The sequence below is a fragment of the Bombina bombina genome, chromosome 10 (genome assembly GCF_027579735.1).
Source record: "Bombina bombina isolate aBomBom1 chromosome 10, aBomBom1.pri, whole genome shotgun sequence".
Taxonomy (NCBI): Eukaryota; Metazoa; Chordata; class Amphibia; order Anura; family Bombinatoridae; genus Bombina; species Bombina bombina.
The window spans coordinates 107,244,992-107,268,596 of record NC_069508.1 but is presented as its reverse complement, the minus strand read 5'-3'; the positions used below and the strand labels follow the sequence as shown (position 1 = coordinate 107,268,596).

At 34.2% G+C, this 23,605-nt stretch overlaps 1 protein-coding gene across 1 annotated transcript in view; it reads left to right on the top strand.

Moving 5' to 3' along the window:
- The window catches only part of BRINP2 (BMP/retinoic acid inducible neural specific 2), a 379,930-nt gene that overhangs the window by 321,720 nt on the left and 34,605 nt on the right, over positions 1-23,605 (top strand). Inside the window, exon 7 of the mRNA XM_053693301.1 lies at positions 15,314-15,536. Coding sequence (XP_053549276.1) covers positions 15,314-15,536 — 223 coding nt within the window. The remainder of the gene's footprint in view (positions 1-15,313; positions 15,537-23,605) is intronic.

Here is a 23,605-nt window from a genome sequence, read left to right as displayed (position 1 = left end):
AACCCCAGCGTAAACTGAGGGCTACCTGTAATTTAAAAGTTAATGTTTCAATACCACTGGTAGGGTTATGTTCATATTGATAGTATTCTTGTAGCCCCTTGCCACCAGGTAAATGTTTGTGACCTGTATTAAAGTTCGTATCATGGCAGACACATTCCAGCTGTGTTAGAAGTGTTCTGTAGGTGGTTTTCAGGGGTTATCTCTAATCTTAAAATTGATTGTCTTTGAAATTGTGATTCTGGGTTTTGTGTTTTAATGATATTAATAAATTCCCCAGATAGGACTTACTGATCTTCATTTGTATTTGATTCAATCTTAACTTTGTTATTCCCAGATGGATACATATATATTACTATAAGTGCATTGCCCTTGAATCTACAGCTAATTAACCTTAAATGTCCTTTCAGCCCTTCTATTTACTTGTATAAAATTAGGAGATGTTAATTACGTGTGGTGAGAATATAGGAGGGGAGTTATTGTGGGACGATGGGGTCCCATTGTTTGGTTATTTTAATAATCAGAACAATTGTGTTAAATATAATAGAGTTACCGCAATATAGAAGAATTACCTAATATAAAGCGCTACAAGCTAACAATATTGGGGCAGTGCTGAAAGCCTCAGATACGAGAGCTAGTTTGTATGGTGACCTGTATCAGATTGAAAGCAACACATGTTGCAAGATACGATTTAATAATGTGGCAGATGAGCTGTATATAAGAAACATCACACGTAACTAACGTTACAATTTATTATAAACAAATAGAAGTTACTGAAAGGATGCTTAACGATTAGTTGTTTGAAAAATCTAAAGATAATATACCCAGTGATATATTTTTGTTTAGGTGGGGACTCACAAACTATATAGAAAACCATCAGAATCTGCCCTACAGGTTAACAATATTGAGCAGACTGAGAGCCCTAGATATTGGAGCCACGTTACATGTGGCAAGTTCAAAAACTGTGAACAACATTATTGCTAGATATGATTGTTGTCATGTGACAGAGAAGCTATATAATATATATATATATATAATATATATATATATATATATATATATATATATATATATATAAAAATAACATATGTAATTTACAATCTAAAATCTATATAATCAAATAGAAGTGTTATAAGGATTGTTGGGTGAACACCCACCAATATATGGGGGTCATGGGGTGGGGATAGAGAAGCCATAAAAATACTATATGCAATTACTACATAATCCATACAATTAAATAAGAAGTGTTATAAGGATCGTTGGATAAGTCAATATGGTCTCACAGCAAATATACAATTATGTACAACTGAACAAGCAATTTGACTACTGTTTGCACACTGAATGAGTACTTATATAAGTGGCTTATGATTCACAAGTAACAGATAATTTTCAGAATTCAAGCCAGCAACATAGTTAAAACAGGGTCTAGGAGCAATATAATATATTCTCCACACAAAATTAACATCCTAATTTATACAAATAAATAGAAGTGCCGAAATGACATTTAACATTAGTAGCTGTAGATTCAAGGGCAATACACTTAGTGATATATATGTATCCAATCTGGGAATAACAAGGTTAAGATTGAATCAAATACAAATCAAAATCAGTGAGTCTAATCTGGGGGAATTTATTAATATCATAAAAACACAAAACCCAGAATCACAATTTCAAAGACAACTCAATTTTAGATTAGAGATAACCCCTTAAACCCACCTACAGAACACTTCTAACACAGCTGGAATATGTCTGCCATGATATGAACTTTAATACAGGTCACAAACATTTACCTGGTGGCAAGGGATTACAAGGATGCTATCAATATGAACATACCCTACCAGTGGTATTGAAACATTAACTTTCAAATTACTAATACCATCACAAGCAACCATTATAAAAATTGCTCGTAGCTAAAAAGCCAATATAACGGTTACTCTGAATTAATAAAACTATAGTGTCTCAGAAATATTACACAAACAGAAGGCCGTATAGTACAAATCAATGAGACACTACTGAAATATTAGCACAGTTGTTTCTGATAGGGATTTTTAATTCTTTATGGTTGTTTACCCATCTTTTACATTACATATTTTCCTGCCTCTACATAGTCTGGGCATAGAGTGCTACCCAAGTATTTCTTTCTGTTGATTAAAAACAATGCTAGCACCAACCAGCGTAATATATACCTTTCAAAATTAAATTGGAAATAAGAGGAGCTTGCCTGTATAGTGCCCCTTGTCAAAATTGTGTGTATGAATTAAGTAAGTAAATATTGTAGTGCATTAAATCAAGGCTTAACATTTGCTAGCAATTTTATTTAAAAATAGCAAGCATACAAACATTTGTAAATATGTAACATTTTAATAATATAACTCAAAAAGTGCTGCCCCCCAATCTGCCACCCTAGGCAAGTTGCCTTGTTTGCCTACGACCAAAAATACATCCCTGAACTCCACGCTTATGCAAACCCCCAGGTTCTCTCCCTCACACACATGCAGGCGATCCTCCTATCCTTATGCACGTCAACAAGATACTCACCCACTCCTACACACACCCCAGATACACTTCTACCCTTTATGCACACTTATGGACTTTTTCCAAGCTTCCACCTTTAAGCTGCTGGTCAAGTATTTCTATTGATTAAAACTTTTTAAAGTGACATTAAACTGCTGAATACAAATTTAGTAGAATGTTTTCTATTCACCATGCCATTGTATTTCCTTCTACGCCTGAAGCTGTCTTCAAAGTTGTTCTCTTATTTTAATCCCTTACAATTATCAGTGAAGCTCAGCATCATCACACTGGGCACAGCCATCTTAGAGTTTAAATTTGTTATGTAACTTTTAAACTGTGTAACTGCATAAATGAAAATGCAAAAAAGGTTAGGATTAAGAAAACAGGTACTTATTTGGTATTGTATCTGATATCATGAGCCAGTGGAATTCATATTCATATATTTACTTTTCTTCCTGCCTACTACTATGGGGCAGATTTAGCAAACTGTGAATGCCCCATCAAGACCGTTGTGTTCCAAACCCTCTCTGCTACCCTAGAGGTGGCAGATTAAAATCACACTGAATTGATCTGACTGGGGTGATTGTCAAATGCTGCTCTTAACTAATAGTTCAGGAATGCATCTGATTGTGCAATAATAAATATGGGCAGCGAATGATAAATGAAAATTGTCGTCTATTCTAGACTCAGAATTCAATAAACATAAACATAATTGTATCAAATATACTCAGGAGCGATCTTATTTACCACTTTTTATTAAAGTAAAAGTCAACTCCAAAATTGGTAGATAGATAATCCCTTTATTACCCATTCCCCAGTTTTGCATAACCAACATGGTTATATTAATATACTTTTTACCTCTGTGATTACCTTGTATCTAAGGGGCATATTAAACAATGTGCAAGAGGACATGATACAAAGTAGCGTATCATGTCCGACATATATCAATAAATGCCGACAGCATACGCTGTCAGCATTTATTATTGCACCATCATTTCTTGTGAACTGCTGGTGCAATGCCGCCCCCTGCAGATTTGCGGCCTGCTAACAGGGGGTGTCAGTCAACCTGATCGTTATTCGGGGCTGATCGGGTTGATTTCTGTCCGCCGCCTCAGAGCAGGCAGACAAGTTATGGAGCAGCGGTCGTTAGATCGCTGCTTATAACTTCAGTTTCCGGCAAGCCTGAAGGCTCACCGGAAACAAAGGGCATCAAGCTCCATACGGAGCTTGATAAATATGCCCCTAAGCCTCTTCTGACAGCCCCCTTATCATATGACGTTTATTTGTTATCTAATTACTTGCATTTTAGCCAATAAGTGCTGTGTTTATGCACAACGTCCACGGGAGAGAGCACAATGCATCTATATGGTTCACATTAATTAGCAGTTTCTTGTTGTAAAACGCTAATAAAAAAGCATGTGATAAAAAGGCTGTCTGCAGTGGCATATAAACAGTCAGACATTTAGAGGTTTAAATGCTTTAAAGCAGTGTTTTTCAACCAGTGTGCCGTGAGAGATCCTCAGGTGTGCCGCGGCAGACTGACAACAGTCCGGGGGTGTCCCTCTTTCAAATTTTGAAATATTTGGGTGGTGTGTGACAGGCTCATCAGGCATAATTTACAACCATGACATTGACATTCATTCACAGACATTCATTATGATTGTTTGTGAATGAATGTCAATATGTCATGTATAGTTTGTAGGAGGCATGGCAAGACAGCACACAGTACAGTGTGTGTGTATATTTATATATATATATATATACTGTTTTAGGCTACAATGTGTGATTTTGTAAAATTTTGGGACGGTGGTGTGCCGCAGGATTTTTTAATGTAAAAAAGTGTGCCACGGCAAAAAAAAGGTTGAAAATCACTGTTATAAAGTATATTAAAATATCAATGTTAGTTGTGCATAGCTGGGGAATGAGTAGAAAGGCGTTATCTAACTTTTTAAACAATAACAATTTTGGTGTTGACTTTCCCTTTAACCCCTGTTAATATGATCTGAAAAAAACATTTAAAGAACAATATGTTAAGAATTTACATGAAATACATTTTCTGTAAACAATACAATAACAATATCAATTTTTTAAAGCCAATTCTTGGATGAAGGTTTTACAGATAAAGACCTATTATAGAAATGTTTTATTGGTCAAGGTGTACACTATAAAATAAAACCAAAAAAACAAACATATTCTTTTATTGCATTAAATTATGTCTGTGGAGTATTTTGGCCTTGTTAACAGAGTAATAGTAGTTTTATATTTACCAAGTAGAGAAAATCATTCTGCTTTCTTTGCAAATGTGTTTCCATAAAATGACGAATTCCTACATATAATTGGTACTGCAATACACAAAGGAGTAAGGGCATTTATGAAAAGGGTTTACTTTTGATAAGAGTACTGAATTTCTTAACATTATATTTTATAATAAGAAAAAACAACACATTTTGTTCATATTCCCTATAAGCAAAAATGTAGTTAATAAAGTAATAAGATGAACGTTCAAATGGTACATGAAAAAATATAGTTTTCCTGTGTATATCTACACTCAGGAATTACTTCCAAATAGGTAGCAAAATTATGCAAAATCTATTTAAGAATACAAATTAAACCCATGTCACTGAATAGAAAAAAGATGAAAAATGACAATTATTATTTAAAAAAACAAACAAACTCTGATGGCAATGTGGTGCTTCCTTAAGTGCACAGCCTGGGGCGGGTACCCCTCTTGCTATGCCCAAAGGGCAGGCCTGTGTGTGTATATATATATATATATATATATATATATATATATATATATATATATATAGAGTGCAGAAGAGAGCACTCTCACCTTACAATCAGCCGCCAGGCTGCCAATTAGGGATCAGCAAATGTGTAAATTACAAATCCGAATGTTGATACGAACGAATATTCTTAAAAATTCTGTAATCGAATGCTATTTACAGTTTTCGAACGTCACTTTCGAATTCGAATGTTTAGAATTAGATTGAATATCCACATTCGAAATTTCGAATTTAACATTCTATTTAACAAATACTATTCAGAAGTTCAATAGTTCATGTGGTAGGGAATCTAGTAAATTGATACATAATAGATACAAATATATTAATTTGAATGTTTCTATTTCGTTCGAATATTGCATAATTCGAATATTGCATTTAAAGAAAGCATTAGAAATACTATTACAAACATATAAATACGAATTTTTCGAATTCGAATATTACATTTAAATAAAGCATTATAGAAATACTATTACAAATATATAAATTCGAATTTTTAGAATTCGAATATTGCATAATTCGAATATTACATTTAAAGAAAGCATTAGAAATACTATTACCAATATATAAATTCAAAATTCGAAACCGAACTTTCAAAAATCGAATGGTAGAATATTATGTAAACATTCGAAATTCGATTCGAACGAACAAATGTGTTAAAATTAATTTCATTTTTCGAATGTTGCAAAACATTCGCCCATCCCTAGTGCCAGTGGTTAAATACAAAGGATATAACGTTATACAAAGGATGTTTCAGGGGGACACTGAGGAAGGGGAGTGTGTCCCCGAAACGTCACACTTGTTCTATTAAACTAAATTCAAAAACATATATATATATATATATATATATATATATACTGTATATATATATATATATTTATTCAATTAATATTCAATTAATTGGTTTATTATGTTATACCTAGGTAGTCTCAGGCCCAGCAGTGCACTACTGTGAGTTGGTGAATGGTGGTTACACATAAATGCCATTGCATTTGGCTCACAAAATGTTTTCAGCTAGGTCCCAGAAGTGTAGCCAACATAAGTACGCTTTTCAACAAAGGACATCAAGAGCATAAAGTATTTTTTAATGAGACATAGGAGAAACAAATACTTTTTACAAATGATCTTCCTTATATATTGGTTTGTGCCTAATTTGAGCACAATAATATGTTTTAACCCTTTGTTTATATTTGTGAATTCCAGACCTCCCATCTGTCCCTATTTAAGAGGGACAGTTCTAAAATATCTGCATCTGCTCTTTTAAAGCAAGATTTTTGCTAACACACACAAAAAAAACAACAACTTTATATCTTTACTGTAAATAATTCCTGTTGTAGGTGCCACATAATATTAATATTGAGTATTTGGTTGATTATCTGTCTTTCTGGAAGTATGTATAAGCTATACCTGTAACATTAATGGTACATTCCTGACTACATGAATCAGAATTACCTACCCAGATCACAATATATTCCAAAGACATTGTAGGTTGTATATTAATTATTGGTTAAAACAAATTAAATCAAAAGTGAAGATGATCCTCTTTTTAAAAAACTTATGTGCCTGCAGAAATATAGAATTGTTTATTTCCACACTATTTTAACTAAATACAAGTGTCTATTTCAATCAGAATTCCCTTGCTGAGTACTGTGAATGATGTTTTGAGTGATTTTCTAATTCAACTACATTCTAAATGGTTTAAAAAACCCCAGCACTTCTATTCCAATTAACTAGAGAACAACAGTTGAAGATGTTTTTTGACTTTTTTAAATTTAACACCCGGAATCTGTTTAAACCATATTACATTTCTTGGTTGCTTTTTTTAATATGAAAGTGTATTATTTAAAATACTCAGTTCACATACTAATAAACACAATAAAAAAGTACAGTATGATCATCTAAGTATTCTTTCATGATTGCAATGTGCACAGTGTTTGATGTTTTAAAGATCTTAATTAAGATGTTATGAAATAATATATTGGGGTCAATTTATCAAGCTCCGTGGGCAAGCTTGATGTGCCGTGTCTAAAGACCGCTGCTCCATAACCTGTCTGCCTGCTCTGAGGCAGCGGACAGAAATCAGCCCGATCGAAATACGATCTGGGTTGATGGACACCCAATCTGCAGGGGCGAAATTGCACCAGCAGTTCAACAAGAAGTGCTGGTGCAATGGTAAATACCGACAGCATATGCTGTCAGCATTTATCGATGTGCGGCAGACATGATCGCTACTTCGTATTAAGTCCATCCACACTTTAATAAATATACCCCTATAGTTAATTGACCAACTCTGGGTTGATATAGTGATCACCCATATTAAATGAATGATACAGCTTTTACTTTCTCTTTGCTCATATGTATTTTGTCCCCCGTAATAGACTATAAAAATCCAAATGAGATCCTTCATGAAAAACCTGCATTACCCCAGTTTCTTGTTACTTGTTTTTTCCAAATTCAAGCATGCATTCTAATTTAAAGTGAGATTCATATAAATAAGAATAACTTTAAAATCAATACAAAAAAACTCAAGATGCAATATGATGGTTACGGGTGCAATTCAAACTGTTTTGAAACAACTAAAATACTGTAAACCAGAAGATCCATATCCCTGCTATGTTTCATGAAGACTGGTGCAGTATTTTGGCTATAGCATAGTCTAAAAGTTAGTATGTTCCAATATGGGAACATCAATCTTTGTTCACATCTTAATAATTTAGGGCCAGATGATAAGTGGAACACACCCAATATTGCTTTCACAAATGTAGCGCTGGTATTACGAGTTAGATGCAATGCGAGATTGCGCTTCCATAGGCTCCAATGGAAGTCTCATTCGCATGCAGTGAGACATGGCATGAGAACTTGCGCAAGCGAAAGGGATAAGTAGCGCAGCACTGGCCAACAAATATAAATATATATCTATCTATATGATTATAATACTTAATATTTTATGTGTATAATATGGTGTATATACACATATTAAACACAATAATATATATGTATGTAAGCAGTATATACAGTTCCCATAGCAATATAAAGGCACTTTTCAGTGCCCGTATTTTTCTAAGACCCCACAAACCACCCACTTTTAACCCCTAAAAAACTGTCTAGTGCAGTAGTTTTTAGTTAAAGGGTCTTTTAGTTTTTATGAAAAAAAAATGTATTTTTTCCCATACAAACCTAAAAGACTATTTATTTGGGGGGGCATTTGGGGCACTTTTAGAAAATTAACCAGAGATCTGATCTCTGGTTAATTTTCTGAGCACTAATTGCTAACGCAAGTTCACGGTAGCAGTAACCAGCCACTTGTAATGGCTGGTTATTTATTGCCCGTTTGCGGGTGCGCACTAAATTAGCACTCCACTTGTAATCCAGCCCTTAATATTTTAAGCGTTGGTGGTAATTTCTATTTTGAGATCAAATGCAAAATATCAATCACATTTGTTCATCCATTCAGAAGGTATGTAAAAAAAGGCTTTTAACATTGAATGTCCTAGTAAACTTGAACTATAGCTGTTCTTTTGTGCAGCTATAATTGCATTTATATATTTTACAGGAAATATCTACTATAACCCTCCTGGTAACACATGTACTGATATTCTGTCAATTATTATAATTCATCTTTTGCCCAGAGAAAAGGCTTCTTTATGAAACAGATAATTGTCTTTCAAGAACTTCAGTAGATATCTGTCGTAACCTTGATTCAATATAAATGTTTAGCTAGTGAAATGTAAATGGATGGAACACTTGTTGTACCTTTATCTTTTTTGTTGGAAAGCAAATGGGGTATCACTCCCGCTCCCAATAACATAGAAATTTTAACTTTATGGGAGAGAGATAGAACTGTAACAGTAACACATTACAAAGCGCTTCATTTTTATACCCCCATGAGTGCTTACTTACAACATTACTCCCAATCATTTACTTTTTAATATTGTGATAAGGCAGGCAGTACAGTCAATCACAAATCATAACACCACCACAGACTGCCTTAGCTTCTTCATCTGCTATTGTATGAGCATCCTGTGTCTCTCAGAATCACTAGACGTATATTTGACTTTCTTCAATGTGATGGGCAATACAACTTGCGATTGGTTGTACCAGTCTAAGCACTATTAAACTAAGTATTAAACTTATATTTGAAAATCACCAAGTACTATGTTACTGTTATTAAAGGGACACTCTGCTCCAGAAGTTTTATCTACTTCTCTGCACCAGGCCTATCTCCTTCCTTGCTAACCCGTGTCACTAACTGTCTTTCTCACATCTCTTCCTGGATGTCCTCTCACTACCGTAAGCTAAATCTCTCCAAAACTGAGCTTCATATTTTCCCCCTTTCCTCCAAAATCTCCACCCCCAATCTCTCTATAACTTTTGACAACTCAATCATTACCCATACCCTGCATGCCTGATGCCTTGGGGTCACATTTGACTCAGATCTTTCTTTCACTCCTCACATTCAGTCCTTGGCTAAATCCTACCGTTTCCCCCTTAAAAACATCTCTAAAATTAGACACTTCCTTACACAAGACACAACTAAGATCTTAATCCACTCCCTCCTCCTTTTCCGCCTCGACTACAGCAATTCTATCCTCTTTGGTCTTCCTAGCTGCCATCTAGCTTCTTTACAATTCATAATGAATGTCTCTGCCAGACTCATCTTCCTTACAGGTCGCTTTTCATCTACTGCACCTCTCTGCCAATCCCTTCACTGGCTTCCTCTTGCCTCCAGGATTAAACACAAAATTCTGACTCTGACATACAAGGCCCTCAACTGCACTGCTCCCCCCTATATCTCAGACCTTGTCTCCAGATACTCTCCCTCCCGTCCCCTTCGCTCTGCTCATGACCTCCTACTCTCCTCTCTTGTTACCTCCTCACATTCCCGTTTACAGGACAACTCCAGACTAGCTCCCATCTTGTTGAACTCTCTGCCTCACTCCACAAGACTCTCCCCTAGTTTTGAAAGCTTCAAGCGCTTCCTAAAGACTCTACTGTTCAAGGATGCATACAACCTACACTAACATTTCTTTGTACCAGTTCCTCTCCTCCATTGTTATCCCTTTGAACCCCCTTAGCATGGAAGCCTAAGAGCCAAGCTGTTTGTAGTTCACCTTCTTAAGAGCTGACTACAACAGTGTGACTCTTGGCAGGGCCCTCTACCCATTTGATCGCTATAAATGTTTTCTTGTATACCACCTATGTTTGTAGCACTGCAGAATCTGTTGGCGCTCTACAAATAACCTATAATAATAATTAAAAAAGATAGATACTTCCTTTATTACCCATTCCCCAGTGTTACATAACCTACACAGTTATATCAATATACTTTTTACCTCTATGATTACCTTGTATCTAAGCCTCTGGAGATTGCCCCCTTATTTTAGTTCTTTTGACACACATGCATTTAAGCCAATACATACTGATTCCTAGGTAACTCCACGGGCGTGAGCACAATGTCCTCTATATGGCACACATGAACTAGCACTGTCTAGATGTGGAAAAACTGTCAAATGCATTCAGAAAAAAGGCGGCCTTCAAAGGCTTAGAAATTAGCATATGAACCTACCTAGGTTTAGCTTTCAACTAAGAATACCAAGAAACAAAGAAAATTTGATGATAAAGGTAAATTGGAAAGTTGTTTAAAATTACAATCCCTATCTGAATCATGAAAGTTTAATTTTGACTAAGACTTCCCCTTTAACAACTACTTAATACTTCTGTCACATACAGTACATGCATTGTCAAAATGTCAACTCAATTTCTATTTAAGCCCACATTGCAGGGTTATCTAGACTGAATATAATATTATAGTCTAATTATGATATGATATTTTACCAGCATCAATTTATTTTATATTGTATGTTCAATAAGTCATTAGCTAACATTGCATTGATAATTATGTCATGTTAAATTTTACAAAGGATAGTTTAATTGCATTTATATGTATTCTATATTTTAGAGTTTATCTTGAAATCACAACTCTTATGAAAATTGTTGTTTTCTTTTTGTGTGTAATAGCACTTGTTTTTAAATTATTGCTTGTGTTTCAATTAGTTATCACACCCAACGTGTGTTTGAGATTATTCTGGAACATTGAACTCCCTACACTTGAATTCAGCAAACAACTAAAAAAAATTAAAAAAATAGGCAACAGTTATTTTCACAAACTAACATAAAAGCAAAAAAAATAAGGTGACAACGAGAAAGGAGACGTTTATCACAGAATTCATTATTTCTAAAGACTGTCCTGTGTGCGTGGTAATTACAGAATCATTTTGAGTTAATTTAATTACATTTTTTTACAACATCCAAATACTTAATTGCAATCAGATGTGCATTCTATATTTGGGAAGATTTTTCTTAGCTAAAAAATGTAATAGATTCAATATTGTAAAATTTTAATGAAACTTCGGAGTAGTTCTTTTTCAAATGTAAGCTGAGCACGTAAAATATTGACAGCCCCCTAAAAATGGTCAAAACAGGTATTAAAGAGTTAAAATTACCTTGAATCAGATATTTAAAATGAAAATCAACCTGGTAGGAAAATTGTTTTCTTGATTGAAATACTATTGGTAAGGGGCTTCATTTCAGAATATCAGATGGATTTACTCAGTACAAAGCCATTTAAGAAAATTAATTTGGGAAAGCTACATTTTTATTGCCTAAATAAATATAACATAAAAGCTTTTCCTATCAACCAAACAACATTAGTAGAACGAACACAACTGATAAATCTGTATTTGTTTCAGTTTAAATTTAATCAGATTTTGCATGTTTTGTATGCAAAAATGGTATTCAATATATGTAGTACGTACAGTGTCTCTTAAACTCACTTAGGGCTAGAGTAGGAGTGGAGCGTTATTTTGAGCTACCGCTCGCACGTTAACTTCACTACTCAGAAGCGTTTTGCACAAGTCTGGTTGCACTCATATTACAAGTTGAAAGTAAAAGGTTTGCATGTAAGCGAATCCCGATGAGAGATATCCAAATATCGCAATCGTGTTAACGTATTCTCCCTATAAAAGTCAATGGAGAGCACAAATTGGAAAAACCTAACACCCATACTTGCTCGCTAACAGCAGTAATGAAAATATCATATTCTAATGTTGTTAACATACAGGACATAGATAAATGTATAGTTAGTCAAATAAAAAAAAAGTTTCATTGCTCAATGCAATACTCTTGTTATTTTGATATCTAAATCTCTGGACTTAACGCGGCTACTCCAATCAACATGTATATATATATATATATATATATATATATATATATATATATATAGTAAAAAATATCTATGCGAAAAACATAGGAATATAAAGTAATGTGCATCGGGGTTCACGACTTAGGACTTACACGGTCGGGTTAACACACGTGAAGAATTGCCAACTTCAATGCAAATTATTGAAATATTAAATATAAAATAAAAAATATTCATAAAAATTATTATACATACTCTACAATATTCTAAATAATCCATATCATATATATATATATATATATATATATATATATATATATATATATATTACAGTATGTATAATAATTTTTAATAGTTTTTATTAATATGCTTTAATATTTTATATTTAATATTTCAGGACCGTGTACAATTTGTCATGTACGCTAACTCGACCGTGTTTGTCCTAAGTAGCAAACCCTGATGTACGTTACAAATAAAGAAGTATAGTAAGTGCAATAGATCAATAAGAATGTCAGAGTATAAAAACTGTAGCACATAGTTTGAGATACCAGCCATTTTATATAAAACAGTATCAACTAAATTACATGTATGATTTCTGTCATAAATGATAGATCTAAGGCACTTTTCTAAGCTTCTAAGTGTATCAATCGCATATATAGATTTATATTAGATTATATAAGGAAGGTACTGAAAATAAATCCAGCACCTAAAGAACAACCCTCCTCAAAAATAATAAATATATTCAAATATGATAGGTAGATGAATGAACGTACAATAATTCACTAATATAAATTACCTCTAGTGGTGGTCACATCCATAACACATTACAATTTACAATGGATATTCAGCAAAATAAAAATATATATATAAAAATATAATTAAAAAAAAAAAAATAATAATATGGGGATACAGAAAAATAATAATAATAATGATACAAGTGAGTCCCAGAGAAGAAACTTTGAAGTACGTATCCTATTGAGGCTTGTATGTAGTAAATATCCTATTGCAGCTTATATATTGTACTTACTGGGCTCTACCCCAATCATAGGAGGTAAGTATTAGGCAAAATCGAGTCGATAATTGCGTCAGGGCTGTATGATCCGATAGTGAAGGAGATTTCAGCTCCACGATCCCTGCAGATGTATCTCTATACTTCTGACGAAGAAGGCGCTTATCAAGCATATCCTTCAAAACGCGTAAGGTTACAGGAGCTGAAGCACTCAGCTCCCATCTTTCTGTCGGATTAGAATCTCAATTTTTGGAACGTTTCCAAGAACAATATTTTAGAACAAAGTTGCAACCGGCCGGTGCAGCACTTTGATTATAACGGATCAGCAGCATTGAGAGCAGAGTTGAAACTAGTGAATTTCATACATTGTCATCTGCTACTGACCTTTGCCTTGTTTTATGCTTCAAAGTTACCTCATTCACATTGAGGTTTATTCATGTAAGTGTGTTTTTGGATACTTATATACTTTTATTTTTACTAATAAAAACGGGATTACGCTATGTTCTGTCATCTCTTCTTTTAAACATATGATTAATGATCCACGGAGAAAAGCTCCTATTTATGAAGATTCTGCATGAATAGGTGACGTGCCACCTCAACAGAAGCAGACAAGAGACGTCTGCAGGGATCGTGGAGCTGAAATCTCCTTCACTATCGGATCATACAGCCCTGACGCAATTATCAACTTGATTTCACCTAATACTTACCTCATATGATTGGGGTAGAGCCCAGTAAGTACAGTATATAAGCTGCAATAGGATATTTACTACATACAAGCCTCAATAGGATACGTACTTCAAAGTTTCTTCTCTGGGACTCACTTGTATCATTATTATTTTTCTGTATCCCCTTTTTATTTTTTTATTTTATTATATTTTTATATATATATATTTTTTGCTGAATATCCATTGTAAATTGTAATGTGTTATGGATGTGACCACCAGGTCATTTATATTAGTGAATTATTGTATGTTCATTCATCTACCTATCATATTTGAATATATTTATTATTTTTTGAGGAGGGTTGTTCTTTAGGCACTGGATTTATTTTCAGTACCTTCCTTATAGCATTTCATTTCAGGGATTACCAGGAAAGGGTTCTCCCGCTCACTGAAAACTTTATCCATAGCACATTTTTCCTCAAAATAATCAGAATATTTTGTATATTATTTATATAGGACATCCTTGTTTACACAGCTTAAAGGGACACTGTACCCACATTTTTTCTTTTGTGATTCAGATAGAGCATGCAATTTTAAGCAACTTTCTAATTTACTTCTATTATCAATTTTTCTTCGTTCTCTTGATATCTTTATTTGAAAAAGAAGGCATCTAAGCTGAGGAGCCAGCAAATTTGTGGTTCAGAACCATGGACAGCAATTGTTTATTGGTGCTGCCCAATCAAGCAAGGACAACCCAGGTTGTTCACCAAAAATGGGCCGGCATCTAACTTAAATTCTTGCTTTTCAAATAAACATACCAAGAGAATGAAGAAAATTTGATAATAGGAGTACATTAGAAAGTTGCTTCAAATTGCATGCTCTATCTGAATCACAAAAGAAAAAATTTGGGTACAGTGTCCCTTTAAGCATTGGTTATATATCAATCTGTGATTTTGCGCAACCCTGTACCAGAAAGCTTACAGCTTCACTTGTTGCGGCTGTATTCTACTTCCCACACAACTTATATTATATTATGCCTGTGTATATTTTAGTGATGCCCATGGGAAAAGCTAGGTTGCTTGTGAATAGGGACTCAGATAAAGAATTGTAACTCCTGTACCCACTCTATACCTTTATTGTTTTTTTGCAGTGGAGTTCCGTTTGTTTTTGAAAAACCTCCCTACAGACCGATTTCTGAACGCCACAGCTATATCAAAGCTCTGGAATGCAGATCCCCAACTTGTACGACGTTATGAGCAATTACGAGCCAGCTTCAAACAGCTCCTGAACAGATCACAGCGTCAAATGCGCCGACTGATTAACCTCAGTAAGCATTGCTTGCGTCCACCTCAATTCATCTTACTTCGTGAGAGGTATGTAGACTTACGAAAAAAGATGTATTTAACTAACCCAAGCATAAATGTGTAATTAATCTTTTTCATTGTCTTAATTTACAGTTCTGACATGATATCTTATTAACCAGGGATAAGATATAAACCAAGTTTTTTTATTAAAGTTCTGAACATTAGTGGTTTAGAGATAACCATAAATTGGATCAAAACAGCTGCTAATATTAAAATAAATGTTAACATTAAGATAAAAAAGCAATTAAAATCAAATTAGTCCAGGACTATAATTTAACTTTCAAAAAACATTATATCCATTATTACTATGGTCAAGTAATGACTACTTATCCAGCTGGGTCAATAATGGAGATGTGTTTGTCTCCAGAGTTGAATGCTTACATTTATGCAAGAACATTTTATTTATTGCTTTATAAAGCAGTTTTGGAAGGAATACATGAATAAAAAGAACTTCAGTTTTCTACAGATGCAGAACTGTATTATTTCTTCTTTAATATAACTTGCCCTACTCTTCTGGTTTATAAAGGACAGAAAAGTCAACATTTTCCCCAGTGTCCATATGAAAGTTGAGGGTTGTTTGGTATCCATCATTAAACAGGATATCCCAGTATATCTATCCAGTAAAAGATATGCAAAAAAACATGATACTTGAAGGACATTGAGATCAAAATGAAACTCTCATGATCCAGAGAACTCAATTAAAAAATATCCAATTTACGTCTAATATTAAATTGACTATTAGGGGCCCATTTATCAAAGGGCTTGCGGACCTGATCCGACACTGCGGATCAGGTCCGCAAGACCTCACTAAATGCGGAGAGCAATACGCTCTCCGCATTTAACATTGCACCAGCAGCTCACAAGAGCTGCTGGTGCAACGCCGCCCCCTGCTGACTCGCGGCCAATCGGCCGCCAGCAGGGGGGTGTCAATCAACCCGATCATACTCGATCGGGTTGATTTCTGGCGATTCCTGTCCGCCTGCTCAGAGCAGGCGGACAGGGTTATGAAGCAGCGGTCTTTAGACCGCTGCTTCATAACTTATGTTTCTGGCGAGTCTGAAGACTCACGGCCGTACGGAGCTTGATAAATGGGCCTGTTAATGTTGATCTGTTGAAATATGGCCCATTTGCATTAGGATATACTGATGAAGGATTAGGATTGTGGACATTTTGAGAACTATGACCTCAATGTACTAAGCAGAGTAACCGGTTTTTGAGCCCTTGTGGGACAGGCTTGTACATGCAATCCTGCTTCCCGCTGTGCAAGAAGCAATGTTCACTAGACCACTGCTTTTTACAATCTCCCTTACCTCTATGTTGGCATATTGAAATCACCATGAACACGCTTGCTCAGAGTGATTGACAGGCCCTCCCCTCGCAAGAGAGAAGGGGGGCGGCATTACACAAGCAAGTGTGTAATTATACATCTGGGCAGCAGGCGTACAGGGTCTGCTGCCCATTTGATGCAAAGCCTTGCAGACAGGTTCCTTGTCTGCACTGCCCTTTGTATGTGGGGCCCTATGTGCCTTCAGCAGTATGTGAAGCAATGTTTTCAAGCAATCTGTAAAGGGATGCTGCAGCGGGCAGTGCTTAGTGATACAGTCCAAGGCTTCTGCACCCAGCTGGACCCAAGCATTTAATAAATAACAGTGAACTGATTGGAACTTGTTAATAAGAAAAAAGATATATAAGAGAACAACCAGGGCATATATGTTTTGCATGCATGCATACTTGGATAGTTGGAGCCCAGTTTCACTCCTGCTAATTTGAAATCTCTTACTTAGCAGCATAGAGCTTGCTTTCATTGAGCCGTAAAAAATGGAGCCGACAGCTAAAGGTAGTTTACCGCTCCATTTTAGTACCAGGTTTTTATTGAAATATTTTGTAGGTGTAAGTTAACGTTGTGTTACTACTTCCTTCCAATGTCAGATTTCTTGAAAATCAAGTTAGTTGCTATGGTAACCCGACCTTACACTATAAAATGTACGTTTAATGTCCGTCTTCCTTATCTGTAATCACCTCTAAAGAGAAACAAAAACAAAGATACACTTATATATAATACATAATTTTAACTAAAAGCAAATACTATTTTTTATTATAATTATATTTTTTACTAAGTTATGTAATATGTATTGCTGCCCTCGGCATAGATCTAGTTTGAATTATGTAGTTAAGTGCTTGCATACATTTTTATATGTAAATACATACTGATAGTGCAACTATTCCAATACATGGAAAACAATAAATATTTTATATTACAATTTTGTTTCTACATTGAAGCACAAATTATTTGAAAGTTTTACATTTTCAATGGGCAGTAGGTTTCCTCTTTTACACCTAGTTGAGCTGGGTGTGATTTTTTGTTGATGCATCGACAGCCTCTGACAATTTATTTATGGTTTGCTCTTTAATTGGAAACCTGGTATGTTATCGCTTAACGGCTTCTAATACTTTCTATAGGACACAAAAACATTTTTGGCAACCGGATGCTGGCTGCCGATATTGAGGTATAACGCGCCATCAGATGCAGTCAATGGGGTCTATTTATATATGTGCGGAAAGACATGGTCAGCTATATACGCTGTTGGCATTTATCATTGCACCAGCAGTTCTTGTGAACTGCTTGTGCAATACTGCCCCCCGCAGATTCGCGGCCAATCGTACATGATCGGGCGGATTGCTATACGCCGCCTCAGAGGCGGCGTATGAGTTTAGGAGCAGCAGACTTAAGATCACTGCTTCTTAACTCCTGTTTCCGGCAAGTCTGAAGGCTTGCGCAGAAACAAGGGGAACAGGGACCATTTGGCCCTTGTTAAATAGACCCCAATAAATAAAATTGCTTCCGACCGCATATTTATCAGTTTGTGATGTCGCACAAAGCTAATTATGGGTCAATGTAAACAAGCCCATAGTTGTGGGGATTTATCAAAGTTAATATTTTGTTGTGCATCAGGGGGAAAGTAGCTCACCTTAATGCATCAGCTTTGACGTGTGTTTGGTTGAGCAGGCAGGTAGAACCACAAGACCTCTTATTTTCTGCCAAGTCACTCTATTTAAATAGACATTAAACTCAAAGTTTTCCTTTTTTTAAATGTATTCAATAAAAAAAAGGATGTTCCCATGGTGAGTTGTTCCTGTTTACTAATAAAGCTGTTGGAGTTGTGCTAATCAGCCAATGAAAAATTGATCCCTAGGGACTGGTTTTGTGCAAACAAGCATTTCTTGTTACTTTCGAATTTAATTTAAGCTGCTTTTACAAGACCTTATTTTGTGCAAAAAATATTTTAACATATTTTACTGATATTCTTTAACTTACACATTTTTTTATTTAATGCCTCTTGAAATGCCTAGGTAAGAAAAATATTTTTAGACAGTAAATAAGAACCAAAACACCTATTTAGCCTTGCTATATTCCTATATAAAAGATATCAGCACAATTAGCTATCTTTACCTACATAAATTCCTTGTCTATAGTTTCCCGAATCATTTTGTTTGAAATCTATTTTCCACATCTATCTGCCTTTGAGTAAAATTAGTTTTTGGAGATTACATCTGACCTTGACATCTCACATTTTAAATTTTGATCCTGTTCCAATATTTTAAGTCTGTTATCCTTAATTATATTAATCCCCCTTAATATATTTGAACATTCTTATTGGTTCTCTGCCACTTTGATACATTCATAAAATTGGTATTTGTTTGTCTATGCAAGTTAAAGGGATATGAAACTCAAATTTTTTCTTTTATGATTCAGATAGAGCCGGTTGATTTTAAACAAATTTCTAATTTATTTCTATTATCATTTTTTTCTTCGTACTCTTGGTATCTTTTGTTGAAAAACAGGGATGTATGCTTAAGAGCTGGGCAATTTCTGGAGCAATATATGGCAGCAGTTTTGCAAGAATGTTATCCATTTTCAAGAGCACTAGGTGACAGCACTATTTCCTGCCATATAGTGCTCCAGGCATTTACCTAGGTATCTCTTCAACATAGAATATCATGAGATTGAAGCAAATTTGATAATATAAGTAAAATGGAAACTAAAATTGTTTGTTCTGTGTGAATCACAAAGGAACCTTTTTGGGTTTAATATCCCTTTAAAGGGACACTGAACCCAATTTTTTTCTTTCGTGATTCAGATAGAACATGCAATTTTAAGCAACTTTCTAATTTACACCTTTTTCTTCGTTCTCTTGCTTTCTTTATTTGAAAAAGAAGGCATCTAAGCTATTTTATTTTTCAGAACCATGGAAAGCACTTGTTTATTGGTGGGTGGATTTATCCACCAATCAGCAAGAACAAACCAGTTTGTTCACCAAAAATGGGCCAGCATCTAAACTTACATTTTTACATTTCAAATAAAGATACCAAGAGAATGAAGACAATTTAATAATAGGAGTCAATTAGAAAGTTGCTTAAAATTGCATGCTCTATCTGAATCACAAAAGAAAAAAATTGGGTTCAGCGTCCCTTTAATACCTTCAAATTTGATCTCGACTAGAACATATTAGCATGTTATTTTACAAAAGGAATATTCTAATGAGCTGATTTTGTTCCTGATTCACCTAATTACATTTTTATGTAATAAACATTTCTAAACATGGGAAGAAAAAGAAAAGCACACATAGTCTTGTGGAAATGATCAGCAATATATACACAAGTGGTTTCTATAATTTCATGCATATCATTTTTCTGAGACTGGAAAAATTGTCAGCTGTCAACTACTGTATATAGCAAAACCCAAGCCAACCAAACCTCATATTTTTAAGAAACATTATATATTAAGGAGACTGCATCTTCTTCAGCTGGTGTTAATGCTAAATCTCATATGGGATCAGGTGCACAGCCGGAAGGCAATGAGCAGGCACCTGTATATTATGCTGCTTGCCATGTAACAGACTTCATATTAACATCCGCGGAACAAGCCAAGTAATGACTTTGCTCGGAGACTTGGCACTTTGCAAGGAAAAAAACTGCTTTCTTTTCTTCAGGTTTGATGAGATTGAGCTGAACTTTGTTACTTTGTGGTTTATCAAAATCAGGATAATTTATTCATTTTTGTCTTATAAGATTCTGTATTTTAATATATTATTTCAGAAAATATATTTTTTTACAGTTTCAGAATAAGGATAAACCTTGCTATCCTATTTTCCTCAACAGAATATTCTGAAAGTATCTGATAATTAACAAAGGAGTAATTATGGGAAAAAATAATGATATAGGGGTAGATTTATTAACTGTCGGGTGGACATGATCCGCTGTAGAGGATCATGTTCGTCCAACATCGCTAAATGCAGACAGTGTATGCTAGTGAAATGCTTGTGCAATGCCGCCCTTTTCTTAACATAACTTAACCTACACCCTACATTTATTAACATAACTTAATTTACACCCTACATTTCTTAACATAACTTAATCTACACCCTACATTTCTTAACATAACTTAACCTACTCCCTACATTTCTTAACATAACTTAACCTACTCCCTACATTTCTTAACATAACTTAACCTACACCCTGCATTTCTTAACATAACATAACATACTCCCTATATTTCTTAACATAACTTAACCTACACCCTACATTTCTTAACATAACTTAACCTACACCCTACATTTCTTAACATAACTTAACCTACACCCTACATTTCTTAACATAACTTAACTTACACCCTACATTTCTTAACATAACTTAACCTACACCCTACATTTCTTAACATAACTTAACCTACAACCTACATTTCTTAACATAACTTAACTTACACCCTACATTTCTTAACATAACTTAACCTACTCCCTACATTTCTTAACATAACTTAACCTACTCCCTACATTTCTTAACATAACTTAACCTACACCCTGCATTTCTTAACATAACTTAACCTACTCCCTACATTTCTTAACATAACTTAACCTACACCCTACATTTCTTAACATAACTTAACCTACACCCTAAATTTCTTAACATAACTTAACCTACACCCTACATTTCTTAACATAACTTAACTTACACCCTACATTTCTTAACATAACTTAACCTACACCCTACATTTCATAACATAACTTAACTTACACCCTACATTTCTTAACATAACTTAACCTACACCCTACATTTATTAACATAACTTAACTTACACCCTACATTTCTTAACATAACTTAACCTACTCCCTACATTTCTTAACATAACTTAACCTACACCCTGCATTTCTTAACATAACTTAACCTACTCCCTACATTTCTTAACATAACTTAACCTAAACCCTACATTTCTTAACATAACTTAACCTACACCCTACATTTCTTAACATAACTTAACCTACACCCTACATTTCTTAACATAACTTAACTTACACCCTACATTTCTTAACATAACTTAACCTACACCCTACATTTCTTAACATAACTTAACCTACAACCTACATTTCTTAACATAACTTAACTTACACCCTACATTTCTTAACATAACTTAACCTACACCCTACATTTATTAACATAACTTAACTTACACCCTACATTTCTTAACATAACTTAACCTACTCCCTACAATTCTTAACATAACTTAACCTACATCCTGCATTTCTTAACATAACTTAACCTACTCCCTACATTTCTTAACATAACTTAACCTACACCCTACATTTCTTAACATAACTTAACCTACACCCTACATTTCTTAACATAACTTAACCTACACCCTATATTTCTTAACATAACTTAACCTACAACCTACATTTCTTAACATAACTTAACTTACACCCTACATTTCTTAACATAACTTAACTTACACCCTACATTTCTTAACATAACTTAACCTACACCCTACATTTCATAACATAACTTAACTTACACCCTACATTTCTTAACATAACTTAACTTACACCCTACATTTCTTAACATAACTTAACCTACTCCCTACATTTCTTAACATAACTTAACCTTCACCCTACATAACTTAACCTACACCCTACATTTCTTAACATAACTTAACTTACACCCTACATTTCTTAACATAACTTAACCTACACCCTACATTTCATAACATAACTTAACTTACACCCTACATTTATTAACATAACTTAACCTACACCCTACATTTCTTAACATAACTTAACCTACACCCTACATAACTTAACCTACACCCTACATTTCTTAACATAACTTAACTTACACCCTACATTTCTTAACATAACTTAACCTACACCCTACATTTTCATAACATAACTTAACTACACCCTACATTTATTAACTTAACTTAACCTACACCCTACATTTCTTAACATAACTTAACCTACACCTACATTTCTTAACATAACTTAACTTACACCCTACATTTCTTAACATAACTTAACCTACACCCTACATTTCATACACATAACTTAACTTACACCCTACATTTCTTAACATACTTAACCTACACCCTACATTTATTAACATAACTTAACTTACACCCTACATTTCTTAACATAACTTAACCTACTCCCTACATTTCTTAACATAACTTAACCTACACCCTGCATTTCTTAACATAACTTAACCTACTCCCTACATTTCTTAACATAACTTAACCTACACCCTACATTTCTTAACATAACTTAACCTACACCCTACATTTCTTAACATAACTTAACCTACACCCTACATTTCTTAACATAACTTAACTTACACCCTACATTTCTTAACATAACTTAACCTACACCCTACATTTCTTAACATAACTTAACCTACAACCTACATTTCTTAACATAACTTAACTTACACCCTACATTTCTTAACATAACTTAACCTACACCCTACATTTATTAACATAACTTAACTTACACCCTACATTTCTTAACATAACTTAACCTACTCCCTACAATTCTTAACATAACTTAACCTACATCCTGCATTTCTTAACATAACTTAACCTACTCCCTACATTTCTTAACATAACTTAACCTACACCCTACATTTCTTAACATACTTAACCTACACCCTACATTTCTTAACATAACTTAACCTACACCCTATATTTTCTTAACATAACTTAACCTACAACCTACATTTTTAACATAACTTAACTTACACCCTACATTTCT